Source organism: Thamnophis elegans, chromosome 5 (assembly GCF_009769535.1).
Source record: "Thamnophis elegans isolate rThaEle1 chromosome 5, rThaEle1.pri, whole genome shotgun sequence".
NCBI classification, from domain to species: Eukaryota; Metazoa; Chordata; class Lepidosauria; order Squamata; family Colubridae; genus Thamnophis; species Thamnophis elegans.
Window position 1 is genome coordinate 60108241 of NC_045545.1, and position 15769 is coordinate 60124009.

Consider the following 15769-nt stretch of genomic DNA (forward strand, 5'->3'; position numbering starts at 1 on the left):
TTTTAAATTATATATTGTTATGCTTGTTGTTTTTTAATTTTTTTGTCTGTATCCCCCTTCCCCGGTTCGAGTTGTGAGCCGCCCTGAGTCCCCTTCGGGGGAAAAGGGCGGCATATAAATACAATAAACTGAACTGAGCGGCGCTCTGCCTGGCCGGAGATGGGGGGTTGTCCATGGAGCTTTTTTGAGGGGGAGGGCTTATATTTTTGCCCACCAGAAAAATGTGGCATGGCCTTATTATCTGGACATGTCATATTTTCAAGGAAACAGGGTATTTTTGTTTTTAATGTGGTGTGTAGAGGTCAATGTAAATTCTTTTTGTATGAATTTTCATATCATGACAAGCCACAAACCCTGACTTACTTAATCATTTTGAATTATTGAATAATATTGAAAAGGTGAAAATGGTGTTTTTAAACGATGCACGAAGAATAACATTTTAAGCACAAATTACTTGTCCATTAGGGACATGCGTGGGATGAAATATGGGCAGGAAGAAAGTGAAGAGAATTCTGTGGCATGATGGATGTCTACTCACGTAACAATAGAGATTGATCAGTAAATAGATCCATTTGCCTGCAGAGTTCCTGCTCCTGTGTCAAATGTCCATTAGCCTGTTTACTCTAAAACAGGGGTGTCAAACTCTATTTCATTGAGGGCTGCATCAGGGTTGTGTTTGACCTTGGGACTGGTGTGTGTGTGTGTGTGTGTGGCCAGGGTGGGCATGGTCAGGTCAACGTCACCTGTGTTGGGGGCGTCTGTGGTGACTCGAGTGCTCTGCCAGTGAAAATTGGCTGCTGAGCTCCGTTTTCAGCTGTAACAGCCTCCTGCAACCTCTGCAAGCAAAAATGGAGCTTGGAAGAGCTGCATGTGGCCCTCCCAAGCTCTGTTTTCTATTGCAGTAACCTCCTGCAACCCTCTACAAGCAAAAATGGAGAGCCACACCCAGCCCTTCTGAGCTCTGTTTTTTCTGGCAGAGACACCACGGGCCAGTTTCCATGACAGCCCCCAGGGCAAAATCTATGCACCCCATGGGCCAGATCCGACCCTCGGGCCTTGAATTTGACACCCCTACTCTAAGCCTTTAAATATTCAGTAAAAAGCCTTGAGAGGAACTGCTAAGCCCAATCTCCCCTCACCTGAAATTGGGGATGGTTGAGATGGAATCCCACATATTTAAAGAAAATTTATGCCAAGTACATTTCATTGGATATATTCAAGAAGTGGTTGGCCTAGACAAATGTTATAAACCATGATGACATTTTGTGTGTAGTAGCATCACAATTATGACTTGAATAATATAGTTTGCATCAAATATAGATGCTATTGGGTTGCATGTCATGTCACTTGCCCTGCTTTCTGGATGATGATGTTTTTTAGTCTATCCAGACTAAGCACACTGAATTGCATTTAGCTAGAATGCATCTCATCTATTTCCATTTCTATTCCAAGTGTGTATTTTACTTAATTGAATTTACTACTTAAGATATCTTATATTCAAGTTGGAAGCAATATAACAAAGTAAATTTATCAGGGTTTTATTTCCTAAATAAATATATTGATATAAAGCAATAGGGATTTTTTGGTTATTAGATTTTAATGTCTCTTATAACATATATGACAAAATTCAAAAGGTGTTATATAACTTCTTTAACATTATGAAAAATGCTTGGCTGTATTTTTAGCCATAGTAATTTTTCATTTTGTGTTTGCATTTTGTACATTACAGAATGCAAGACATATGGCAAATTTATACATTGGGATAATCTTTTTAAATTGTTGTTGTCAGAGCTATTAATATTTTAGATTAGATTTTTGTGAGCAATGTTTTAAATTATTCAGGTTATAATAAAACTAAATTTGGAAACTGCAAAATTACTCTATATTCAACTAAAATGCAAATTAATCAAGATGTTCAGCAGCATCAACAATGCCTAAGTTACTCTTTCTATTGCAATGTGCTTTAGATGGTTCTGAATCTGGCATTTTTTATAACTACTATGAAACTGTATTATTAGGGTTGATACCACTTATTTTTAAGATCTCTGGAATAAAGAATTAAAATATCATTTTAACAAATATATCTTTATCTGATAATATCCTAAAGCACAATATGTTTCATATTATCTTAAAATGAGATTAATTCAACAAAATATTCTGTCTCACATATAAAGTTCGTTTAATTGGTTCTAGTAATCAATTTCATTAGGGCCAAAATAAAAAATAGGAGCTTTTTCCAGTGCCCTATTTTGAACTGATATCCATTGTTTTATTGATACAATGTTTATACAATAGATACAGTTTAAAACTGGGAATGCAAAATATGTAGATATTAATATGTGTGCATTGTGTATGTGTACATTTCAGAAGTTTAGAAGTATTGGTTGTGAAAAGTAGCACAAAAATCTATGGTGGGTTCCTACCGGTTCGGCCCAGTTCAGCCGAACTGGTAGTAGCTTGACGGCCTGGGTCATTGGAACCAGAGCGACCCAGGCATGCCACACTGATGAACTGGTTCTCCCAGCGTTGACATAGGCACCACCATCTTGTTTTTTGCTTCTGAGCATGTGCAGAGCAATTTTTGTTGTATTGCAAATGCATGCACAGTGCATTCCTGAGCAAACTGGCAGTAGCAGCTGTCGGAACCCACCACTGACAAAAATGATTATTATTCCATGTTGGAAAGGTAGAACCACTCTAGGTTTAGCTTTTGGATTATAAATATGAGCTGTTTTTGTGATGGCTTGTTTGTCATCTGTATAATGGAAAGACCAATGAATATAATTTTATCTGATAAAGATATAATGGCTTATTTAAAAATTTAGCTGAATGAATTCATCCACACTATGTGTTTTTTCTTTTTTCTTTTTTTTTCTATAGTAAAGCGAAAATTGTATTTATCTGTATCCTGCCTTTATTATTTTTACAAATAACTCAAGGCAGTGAACATATCTGACACACCCTCCTTCCTCTTTCTCTTTCCCCCACAAAACCTGTGAGGTGGTTCGGGCTATGAGAGAGTGACTGGTCCAAGGTTATCCAGCTGACTTTCATGGCTAAGACAGGACTTGAACTCATGGTGTCTTGTTTTCTAGCCTGGTGCCTATACAAAATAGCGCATAGCAAAATAAAAAAAGAAGCCTAACACATTTTTTTTTTTAAAAAAGGCTTACCTTGTACCCACTACATATCTGAGGTCAAAACATGTTTGTATCTATTTTATGACATGTTTGTATCTATTTTATGATATAATCTCTTCTCTGCATTATACTTTTGTGCTATCGGTTGATTCTGCAGTTTGTGCACCATATTAAGTTCCTGACAGTAAAAACAATTAATCAGTGGAACAGCTTGCTTCTTGTAGTTTTGGATGTTCCATCGCTAATGATGATTCTCTATATTATTCAGGTGTTATTGCAGCTGCAAATGAAACATGTGGTTTGAGTATCTTGCTGAGAAGGTTCCCTGAGCTAAGTTCAGTTTGCTATTGGAACAGATATTGGAAAGCTTGCAGTGATGAAGAATTCTATACACAAATTCTAAACATTTTCTCTTCCACAGAAAATCCTTCCAATATTTCAAGCTTAAGTGAGACACAAGTAAACATAAAGAAATACATATTTATGAAGACAAATATCTCACCTAGAGGTGAGCTCTGTTGTGATTCATATTTGCTTTATAGCTGGGTTGACTAACCGAGCAGGGTTTTTTATTTGTTGTTTAAAAAGGAAATTAATGCACATTGCTTTCTTTCTCATGTAGTCATAGTGGTGCTACCTATTTTAAAAGACAATGTAACTTTTTGATTAATAAGGCTATACCCTACATCATCAAAATAGAATAAATCAGAATGGAAAACATAGCTTATTTTAGTTTTAAGCTTCCTAGGGTTTTCTCTCTGTGTATTAAGTGATACCTGTGGGGTAGCTAGAATGCTGGATACGGATATGAGAAATTGAAATCTCTGTTCATCAGTGACACTCTAGGAAGCCTTGAGCATTACTCTGTACTGCATTTTAAAACTGCCTCATAGGAGTCCTACGAGGCTAAAATGTTGTTCAGAAAGCTTTCAAGGTAACATTTCATGGCATTTTTGCCAAATAGTTCATAATCTTTCTCTACTTTTGTCAGTGCTCAAGTATGAGAGAGATTATCTAGCGAAGTTAACATATCTTGTAATTGATTTATATGCATGAAGGGAACTCTAGTCTACAAAAAAGCTTATGAGTGCAATAAATCTGTCAGTCTTTAAAATGCCACAACTGTAACATAACACAAGAAATATACCCTTGGCCTCTTCATGTAAATAAAAACCCATGGTGCCAGTTTTTCATCCTTTTGTGTGCAACTGTTCTCATAGTTTTAAAATGTGTATCTATCCTGAATTGACAATTATTCCATTGACAATAATTCTTTCTCATTAATTATAATGCTTTTCTTACAGCCTAATCTTTATTGCCCCATTATTTTATTCTCCTGGCCATGTGCGGAAGGCATTAAGAACCCTTACCTTGGGCAAATAAGAAGGCTAGTGAAAGAGATAGAATCTTTTTTTGGGGGGGGGGGTTCACCCCAAATTAAATCTCCCTCCTTCTGAAGTGCAGCAGAAACTTTTTAAGAGTAATCTCAGATTCAGACAGTAAAGTGTCATGAATTGAATACTCTTCGGCTTCAACTCTGTCAAGTGAGGAGGTAAACAAATCCTGCTAATCTCAACATTAAATGTCAGTTATGACATCTCTCCCCCCCAACTCCTATTACCTGCAGTTTTCAGACATTCAGATTTCTGACGTTTAGAGAAACCCTTAGAAAAGGTTTTGAGAAAATTGTTAGTCCCTTCTGCTGTAATCTATAGCAAACACGGGCTTTTACTTCTGAGGGGTCCTTGGTGCTCTCTTAGCTTGGTTGTTTTCTTGCAGACCTTTCATTGCCCAACCTGTAACATCCATCAGTGCTAGTAGAATTTCTTCTCATTGTATATTCTGGTGGCTTGCCTTGTCGGTGTTACTGGGAGTTGTCTTGGTAGTTGTTAGGTTGGGCTGTTTATTGTTAGCTTGTTTGGTAAGCAAGAAAATAAATAAGAAATGGACATAAATATAAACGTAGCATTAAGGTTAAAAGTAAGGAACAAGACAATTGCAGACATTTTAATTTTGAATAATAAAGTAACTCCTAGTGGGAGAAAAAACAAGCATAGTCTTTGTGTCTCTCTGCCAGCTTGAGAAAATCTCAACTATCATTTTTCAATCTGTCAAACAATGAGAGATCTCTGGGTAGATAACAAGATGATTTAAAAAAAGTAGCATGCATAAAATAATAAAAAACAGTGGAAAAATAAAACTAACAGAATAAAGACAACAATGCAGGAAAGAATATTAACATTTAAATAGATAAAAATCAATGTCTTACAGGCAATTAAAATCTAGGAGTTTCTCCAGAGATGAGAAAAACAAAATAAGGGTGGCTTCCTTTCCCCAGTTTTCCATTCTATTATGTTTACATAAATGAAATCTAAATATATACAAACTGTCCTGTCCCTTGTTGTAAAAGGCATTTCAAGAAATAAAGAAATCAGTCCAAATTCAGTTGGTATTAGTGCAGTCCTCTGAATTGGAGCAACTCTAATTCTTATAATTACAGAATAGGTATTGGAATATTTAGAAAGCATGTTCATGTAGTCCCTTGGGAATACATAAAGCATTATTCTTCTCAAAATCATTACAGGAGAAAAAGGTACCGGCTGCCATAAACCTATAATTAGTATCAGCATTGAAAGACATTGTCTTTATGAGGAAAGAAAAATATGATAATTTATATTTATATAAAAACACAATCAAAAGAAAACAGTGAATTTATGAGATTTGTCATAGCAGAACTATAAATTAGAGACAAAGAAGTTGATCTGTTTTGAATATAATGACACATTTCATTATAGGATTATTTTTTCCTGCTGCTGAGATTTTTTTAATCAAGTGGTTAAATATTTTTTTCCTATCCTAAAGCAAGATTTTACTTTGAAGCTATGCCTCCTCTTTTAGCTTGGTGAAATAAAATTGTATTCTTGAGAGATGAAAAATTACAAAAGCTGAGGTAAAGAATAAGATTAAGGCATAGCTTTAGAAATGATTTTGGGATTTTAGTTCTTCAGGAAATTAAGACAGGTTCATCTCATTAACACCTATTAATTTCAAAGAAATATATTAATGTGACTTTCCTACTCCTTTTTTTCTCTTGAGGTTCAGTTGATACTTACTACTCTAAGGCTTTCCTCCTTCAAAGAAAATAGTATGTGGCAGCTCCCAGCAACTCCTGAGGCAGTCATTTAAATCTGTGGACTAGTTAATATGCCTCGAACTTGAGCAGGTTGCTTATGGAACATAACTTATTAGCCCACTTTATTTATTGGGAGCCTGCTGATTTGAAATAATAAAGGAGGTGGTCACTGTATACTTCATGTATGCTGAAAATGTTGGAGGGAGGCACTATTCCTCCTTCCTTTAGACAGAATAAGGAAATCTTTGCCATTCCAGGAACTTTGGCATGGTAGCACAAGGCAATGAGTGAATGGCAGGTTTTGTATTGTTGGTAAACTGAGGTAGCGTGAAATGGCTTATGGTATTAATTGCCTACAGTATATTACATTTCAGGGATTTTTTTTATTTCATTCAAGTTGTGTCTGATTCGTGAGACTGCCAGGAAAGGTCCTGCAATTTTTTTTGGCAAGATTTGCCATTGTCTCCTTTCTAGGTCTGAGAGGAAGTGATAATCCCAAGGTCACCCAGCTGGTTTCAGAATTCATCATCTCTGAGAAGAAATCCCAAAGCAGGCCCAAGGGTCTAGATTCCAGTTCTCTGCTGTACTTATGAGACTCTTTGGTGCTAGAATTTTTTTTTCTTCTCTTCATTTTTATTTTTCTCTCTTGTTTAGCTTATGAGCAACTTCCATAGAAGGAGAGTACTTCAAATGTTTGACCGTCCTGCAGAGATGCAGCTGTATTGATACAACTGCAGTTAGGGTGTGGATTCCTGAAGCTCTTTATGGCTCATTGAACACCCAAGATTGTTTTGTAAATCTTTCAGCATCTGCTGTTGCTTGAGCTCTTTCTGGTTGCCAGAATTAATGAATAAATGAACTGTTCTAACCAAATCTATTAATAAAAGTTATGAGAAACTGGCATGACTTGAAAGTAACAGGTAGCACATAGTAAGTTTGAGGTCTGAGGTAAAGGTGAGCCATGGTTTGCTGAATAGAGATTCACCAATTCATACCTGATCTTTATCCTTTCATCGTTATATCACATATTACATATCAACTTAAGGATTGCTGGTCAAGGATTCTTTAGCTGAGCAAACACATCCCCAAATTTATTCATTTCTTCAGATAATTCCAGAAGGTCATTATGGATTATAATAATGTCAATTTATGTGAAGTGTTAATTATAAACAAAATTATATTTAATATCTGTATAAAATTCATATCTTGCAAATCAGTAGGGTACCTCAATATTATTGTCCCAGATCAGTTATATTGAGGCTGAAAAGAGTGCTTGAAATGTTGCGGTCTTCATGACATTTAAACCAGGATTTTTTTTTACAGTTCTGACAGAGAATAAATGGAGTAATCATAAATCAAGCAAATTTCCTATTGTGCTCAATCATAAAGCTGTAAATTAGTCTTCAGGCTCTCAGAATTGCAGTGGGTTAAACAATGGCATTGTTCAAGCCAGATCAGGCATTAAGCTTCCAGCAAACAACCCACACTTGGTTTCAGGCTACAAGAGAAAAGATGGTAGAAATTATTAGGTCCAGGGTCATGGAATTCATGTAAACAGGCATGAGCCACATGGCTTTAAAGAAAGGCTTAAATCTAAGATCTAAAAAGCCCCCACAATGTGTTGAATGACTAAGCTGAAGAAGTCAGAAAAGGCAATTATACAGCTCAGATCAAGGAGCACCAAATAGAAATACCAGGAAACATGCATTTTAGTAGTCTGCCTTGTTTGTTTCTGTCTTTCAGTAGTGGGATCTTCCTGGGCTTCTCTCATGGAAGCCACTTTCTGTCAGACAGTGATGGATGGATGAGGAAAACATTGTGGAAAAGTTCTGAAATCTGTGTAATTCTCTGGAGGAATTATTCACATTCATATGAATTTTCAGTCTTTTGACTCTGCTTTTAGTGATTAAAATGATTAATAATACAAAAGACGAATCCCTCAAAAAACAACCCTAGTTAGAATTTTCTACAAAGGAATGAAAAATGGCAGGCAAGTACACCATGAATGCTTTTCTGGAAGGAAACTGTTTGGCAACTGTCAGATATAAGGGTTTTACCATGTCAAACGATTATAGGTTATGTAGTAGCGCATGCATTTGCATACCTGAAAAAGATGCTGCTGCATTAGAGAAGTGCTGCACTTCCAAATGGTCCAGCAAACCTCTTGTTCTTAAAGTATGCACAACCAGATTAACGGATCAACTTGTTTTAAAATTAGTGCAAAAACAAGATGGATTTGAACATAAAAGAAATATTGGAGGTGGGGGAGGCTAAAGAAATTGAAGAGAGCAGGACAAGAAGTATCTCAGGACTTTTTCCTGTTATTTTGCATAATAAACATTTCTACTTTTTCATGTAAGTTTATATAGGTTTTGTCCTAAATGTGAAAGTGGTACTTTTACATATTCTAATGCTTATGATGAAGAGGAATCTGGAGACCGCTGCTGTAAATGCCAGGGCAATTTCAAATATTACTTGCAATTTATTAGTATGACATATTGCCTTTGTTTAATTGAGAATCTCTTGTTTCAGGTAATTAAAATTATTTAGATGCATATTCCTAATAAGTACATTCTTCACAACAAACAAGATTCAACACCCACAATGCTACCCCCATTTTCTCATACTGTTATCTGTGAAAAATGGCTTGGGATATTTATAAGTTTTGGGAAGTTAGGCATAGTTTTATAGAAAGTCTGAAACTATTATACTTTATATTAAACTTATAAATTATATATAATTTATTAACTTATAAATTATATATAATTTATAAGTAATATTCTGTGCAAAAAAGTAAATGCATAATACTTGTAAAAATATGTTTAGTTGCTAAATTAAATACAGTTTTAATCTTTAGACTACATGTAGCTGGATAACCTTTCTGCAACTACTGAAACACCCCAGATTAGATACAGCCAAAATGTTAAGCCTTATTTTTAAATAGAAGAAAAGTTTGGGAAATTTAGACATGCAAAATAAATGTCCTAAATCTTGTCTTAGCTTAAGGAACATATTTTGCTCTTTATTAAATGTTACTCTATCTTCCCAGAACAAAACAACTGAGTTTATTTTTCCTGTTTCCAAAGTAGTTTTGGGACGAATGGCCTCTAATCGGCCCCTAGCTATGCCCAGATCATTTTATTTAACAAGCACAGTATTAGTATTTTTCCTAAAACTAATAGAAATTCTGAGAATATGGAGTAAAGTGTTTCATCAGCAAAATAAATCTCAAATAACAAAGGAAATTTTAAAGAACATTATTAAATGATTACAAAAGCATGTTGCAGTTCACCTAGGACTGAACAATTTCCTCTCCCAATTAAAGACTGGCTTTCAAATGCTTCTTGGTGTGAATCAGAAATTATATGAACTTGGAAAAATAATTATGGTAGGTAAGATTTTATCTGTAATATGCTTAGATGTGTAGAAGTTAACCTGCACATATTAGTTTTTCTACAAATAGCCCTAAATAGTCTGAGACTTTGGATCTAAAAATTTTGCATTTGTTTTAATTTTTCATTAACACCCTGAAGCCAGAGGCACGTTCCTACCAGTTTGACCTGGTTCGGCTGGTAGTGGAATGCCAGCCTGGGTCGCAGAATCGGCAGCGACCCAGGATGGCCACGCCCCCAAACCTGTTCCCTGGTCGCCACCACCACCATTTTTTTTAGTTTTGCACATACACAGAATAATTTCTATTGAACTATGCATGTGCATGCAGCACGCATCCAGTATGCATGCAGCATACATCCAGTGCACACACGCACAAGAAGCGCATGCAGGAGCAAACCAGCAGTAACACTGGCTGAAACCCACCCCTGCCTGAAACCCACTCCTGCCTGAAGCCCTCTGTCTCTTCCTGTCAATAGTTAGATACATGTTGAATAAATATACTGGTAAAAGTGTATTACTTTTGACTTGAGGTTACAGATCATACACAAAGTATACATAGATGACCTCGTAGGAGAAAGCTGCAAAAGTCACATATTGAGGGATAGGCTGTGTGTAAGGATGATAATTTTGGAAAGAACAGCCAAAGTGACTCAAAAATAAATGGGATTTTGAGAAAAGGGACAGAGCGTGTCAGCCAGATTTATTTATCATCTGAACAATTGTCCCCAATATTCAAAAGGAATCTCTGAGGCTTTTTCCAATGTCTTCTTTCTAGCGAAGGGAGGGAGGGAGGGAGGGAGGGAGGATGGAAGGAAGGAAGGAAGGAAGGAAGGAAGGAAGATTTTTGCAGCTTCCCAGAAGGAAACTCACTGGGGAAGCCAGCAGAAAGATCACAGTCACTTCTACTCCTACTGCCTTTTTTGCCCACTCTTGGTTATTTAGTGAAATACTTCTCAGCTACTAAGTGAATTACATCAATAATCAGCTGAGAAGGTGAACATTAGAAAACCCATATTGGAGCAGATTATAACTTACCTAGTCCAGCATTCTGTTTCCACAATGTAACACAAAATATTCCATGGAAACCTATCACAAGTAGCCACTGATATCCTCCACAATTTCAATTCCCCTGAAAATGTCCATCTTGGTGAATATTTGCTAAGTCCTATAATTATGAATGACAAACAATTTTGCATTCTTTCGGACCTTACCTGTCCAATGTAACTGTAGGAGTAGGGGTGGGTTATAAAAAAAAAGTAGGATTACAGGTATAATTGTGCAATCAAAGACTTGGCCATTTTAAAATATCCGTGATGTGCATTAAAAAAGATTTTGTGCCCCTCATCTTGAGTTATTTTTAAATTCCCTTGGTGCATGTCTTTGCTGGTTGCCATGGTGTAGTTAGTAGTCCAGTACATAGTGAGATGGGAGACCATATAAATTTGTTTAATAAACAAGCAGACAAATCCAGGTGCTTCTCTCCAATTTGCCAAGATCCCATGTTATTAGCTTATATTAGCTCTTAGTTAATTATTAATATTAGTGTGGAAATTTGGAACTCTTAAATTTGGATAACATTTGCTAGCCCCCAATTTAATTTTGCTCTATGTTTAATAACTCCCTCAATTTGATTCAAAACTCCTATAATTTAGCTTTGTTGAATTATTTGTTTGATGGATGGATAAATGGATGGATATATTGTATTTGGTTTTGGTCATAGGCCACAACACAAAGAACCAGAGCATAAACCAACCAGAAAATATAAGTTTGCGTAACATAAACCTTCAGGTAGGAAAGTTGCAAATGGCAATCACATGACTCTAGAATGCCGGAATTTTTCCATCTCCTTCACACAGTGACTCTGGGCAGTGTACAAATAAAATCTTAATGAGAAAAGATGTTGAAATTATTTATTAAAAAATGTGGAGTCAAATACAACATGTAATAAAGAATTGAAAAGAGGCAGATAAGTCAAAATTTATGTCAAACATTTTATTAGGTATTCAAAGTTATTTATCAATTAATAATAAAATTTAATATGAAACTTTTGAAAAAAAAACATTTAATTGCAGTACATATTTCTTTTTGTAAAAAGTCCACTTCTTGATCGCGTCATCATTTATATTTTGACCAGACTTAAAATATACTTGACTTAAAAAAAAAGAATAAGTTACATTGTCATAGAATACTATGTGCACAAGTTTTTTGCACTAATGTAAATGGTTATGACTTGAAATATATAAAAAGCCTATTACAGGAAACACTATTTTTTATGCTGAATTCTAAGGGAAGACACAGCAGTGTTTGTAGATATGTTAACTAACTGGCTTGAGATGCATGGCGCTTAAAGCTCTGTTTTTTGTTAAGGCTAGCAATGGAACAGTAATTATTCCCTCATAGGACATTCTTTTGAAATTGCTAATATTTCCAATGATCAATACTAAGAGCCTTTATATTTCGAGATTATATTTTAGTGAGAATTTATGAGTTTTAAGTAAAACTGAAAAAAGATGGAATTCCAGTATATATTCTCAAGGCAATATCTGAAATCTAATTCATGAAAAATATTTCTAGTCATACACTTTATTAAAAAGCATTTAAGTCTGCTGCAGTGTCCTAACTTCCATGAACTGAACAATAGCTAGATACCTATTATGTACAAACAATAACTTTATGAATTGACAACTGTATCTTTTTGTCAAATATGTTCTGTTAAATTCCTTTGCAGCATTTATAATCAATAAAATCCAGGAGGTGATTACTTATTTAGATTATATACCAGAATATTTTTGTTGGCTGCTTTATCTACTTCAGCTTCTGTGTTCCTTTTGCATATTGAAAACTTTCATTAAAACTGAATTACTAACAAATTTAAAGACAGAGGGAGAGAGAAGCAGTGTGTCAAATTTATAGTCAGGAATATTATTACCAAACATTTGCAGGATAGATAATTGTGTGATTATTAAGGGCAGAAATGAAAGTGATGGTTCATTAGTAGAAAACGTCCATGAAATATCAATAAATATACATAAATGGAAGTGGTAATAATGCCGAAATATACATAGGCTCTGAGCCAAGGACTTTTCTTACTATCTAGGTCAAATAATTTTAATTCTGCCTCCATCTCTTTAAGAGACTGATCTTCAGCATCTTTTCTTCGAAAAAACTTCTATAAAATGCAAGATTTGCTTCCTGATATATATGCATATAACGGTAATAAAATTGCTGATGATAAGTCCTGAGCCTCTGGTTCAGGAAGTCTCCCTAGACTTGGATCCCTTTCATATGCATAGGAAGGACATTGAAGGACATTGAAGAAAGGAGATTTAAGAAAATTATTTCAATACCTCTGGCTTTGTTTATTACCTTATTTACAAATTTAAAGATATTGAGGCAAATATTAAGGGGGCTGTTAATGTAATTCTTTTTAAACATGAGATAATTCCAGGGAAATCAATTGTTTAATTATTTATGTCATTCTTGTAAACATTTTTACAATTAGAATCACGTCTGCAACCTTATAAAGAACCCAGCAAAACAGTCCTTTAAAATGCCCCTGTAAAGTGCCAGATACCCCTGTTTTGGGCCAACTAAGTGGCCATTATGCTTCATTTCTAGTGACATGCAATTAAAGTTAAGCAAATTTTCTTATATTACATTATTAATAGCAAAAATGAAATGAGTCATCAAATGATTGACACTTAACAAATATGAAGTGTTTTTACTCAAATTCTCAAAAACATTCTTGAGTTTTATTTAACTGATGATCATATGTAAATTAAATGATAACAAGAAGAAACAATCAATTAATTTGATAAATATACATCAGCTGACTCAACTCTAGTTACAGAAGGGAAATGGAATGCAGTATTATAAAATATAGCTTTATTAGTTTGTTACTTGCTGGAGTAACAGAAAAAGATATAAATGACTTACCGTATATACTCGAGTATAGGCCGACCCGAATATAAGCCGAGGCACCTAATTTTACCACAAAAAACTGGAAAAGTTATTGACTCGAGTATAAGCCTAGGGTGGGAAATGCAGCAGCTACCGGTAAATTTCAAAAATAAAAATAGATACCAATAATGTTTTTGAATATTTATTTCAAAGAAAAACAGTAAACTAGCGGTGTATTCAATGAAATACTTCACTCACCTCATGATGCTGATGTCCCGCTGTGATGATGATGTCCCGTGCAGCCGCGGGAGCGATGTCCCGCCTCCTATGACACACGGCACAGTGATTCCTATCATTGGATCACTGTACCAGAGGAGGTGGGACATCGCTATGTGGCTGCTTGCCATAACAAGGAGGAGGTGGGACATCGTTGCAGAGCGGCAGGAGGGGGAGGAAGGGGAATCGTAAGACAGCCCTGCATTACATTAGAACGTGAGGAGGGGGGATGGTGCGGTGCGCGCTGCGCGGCAAACTGACACAGAGGGAGGGGAAACTCACAGGGGCACTGGGCCATTCACGAGTGTCACCCAGCGGCATGGCCCCGCCCCTTTTTCTCCTCCATTTCGGGCAAATTTTTCACTGACTCGAGTATAAGCCGAGGCGGCTTTTTTCAGCCCAAAAAGTGGGCTGAAAAACTAGGCTTATACTTGAGTATATACAGTAGATTCTTGGATTAAATTGTATCTCATCTATAAATCTTTTAGATTATGGTTTCTAGGGAAGGCAAATACACTTCCATATAAAATCCTGGATCCCAAGTTGGTAATCATGTTCAAAAATGATAAATTTTAGGCATAGGATAGAAGGAGAAAAAAGCAATGATAGGAAAGGGAAATCTACAAAATTATTAAATTCAAATTGATCTAGAAATCAGCTTCAGATGACCTCAAATTGATGTCCATTACTTCCATTGTCATGACATGTAATTTTTATTTGGATTTAGATTGGTTTTGGATTAGTGACGATTCGAAAAGCCATGAAGTTATGAGTAAATTTATATCAGTCATTCCTATCATGAAATTTCTCTAGATTATTTGGGAATAGCAAATCTGACTGTTGCAGTTTCAACACATCTGAAAGGCAACAGGTTGGGGAAAGTTGATGCAAGTTCAACTGGATATGGCTGTCTAAAAGTATTCTTGTGTGGCTTGTACCACATTTTACTCAAACACTTTTGCCAGAGTTTATGACAAGAACATGCCACCAATGTAATTTTTCAGTTCGCAATGTTTTGATAAGAAACCTTTTTATGGAATTGACATTAGCCAATGCTAATGACTTTATAATGAGTATACTATTGGATTTGCCCATAAACACAGTTAATTGAACCTGTTGTTTTAGATACAGCTGGTGTTTTGGACTCAGCTGAGCCTTGATTTTTTTTCCAGATGCATGTCTTCTTGCTGATAGTTGGCTGCTGAAAAATTGTATTTTTTCTCAGCTCTTATTTAACGCATTTAGCAAAGTTTTTTTTAAAAAAACTGCTAAGCTTTTTGATCTACTTTTTCCTTTATTTATTTTATTCTATGTATTCTATGTCTTTCTACTCCTTAAACATAGGTGTACTATATGCTTTCCTTTCTTGCAGTGCACATAGAACCTGGTACGTGTGAAGTCATTGCTGCCCACAGATGCTGTAATAAGAATAAGATTGAAGAGCGCTCCCAAACAGTGAAATGTTCCTGCTTTCCAGGTCAGGTGGCTGGGACAACACATGCTGCTCCTTCATGTGTAGATGGTAAGTGTATAGCTATCTGAAGTATGAATGCTTGGACATGGCTATAGCAAGATCAAAAGATGGATGCATAGTTCTAGAGCAGGGATGTCAAATTCGATTTCATTGAGAGCCACGTCAGAGTTTTGTTTGACCTTGGGGTGAGGGGATGGATGTGGCCAGGGTGGGCATGTCCAGATTGATGTCAGGGGGTGCCAGTGGTTGCCTGAGTGCTCTTCCAGTGAAAATGGTCTTTTGAGCTCCGTTTCGGCTGCAATGGCCTCCTGCAACCCTCTGCCAGCGAAAATGGAGCACTCCCAAGCTCCGTTTTCACTGGGAAAGGCACTGTGGGCCAGTCCTTCGCTGCTTCCAGCGCAGCCCTGCAGGCCAGATCTAAGCACCCCACAGGCCGTATCCAGCCTCCGGGCT

At 36.0% G+C, this 15769-nt stretch overlaps 1 protein-coding gene across 1 annotated transcript in view; it reads left to right on the forward strand.

Annotated features, from left to right (window-relative positions):
- The window catches only part of TAFA3 (TAFA chemokine like family member 3), a 64929-nt gene that overhangs the window by 27618 nt on the left and 21542 nt on the right, over positions 1–15769 (forward strand). The window contains exon 2 of the mRNA XM_032218581.1: positions 15215–15364. Within this exon, the coding sequence (XP_032074472.1) occupies positions 15215–15364 (150 nt within the window). The remainder of the gene's footprint in view (positions 1–15214; positions 15365–15769) is intronic.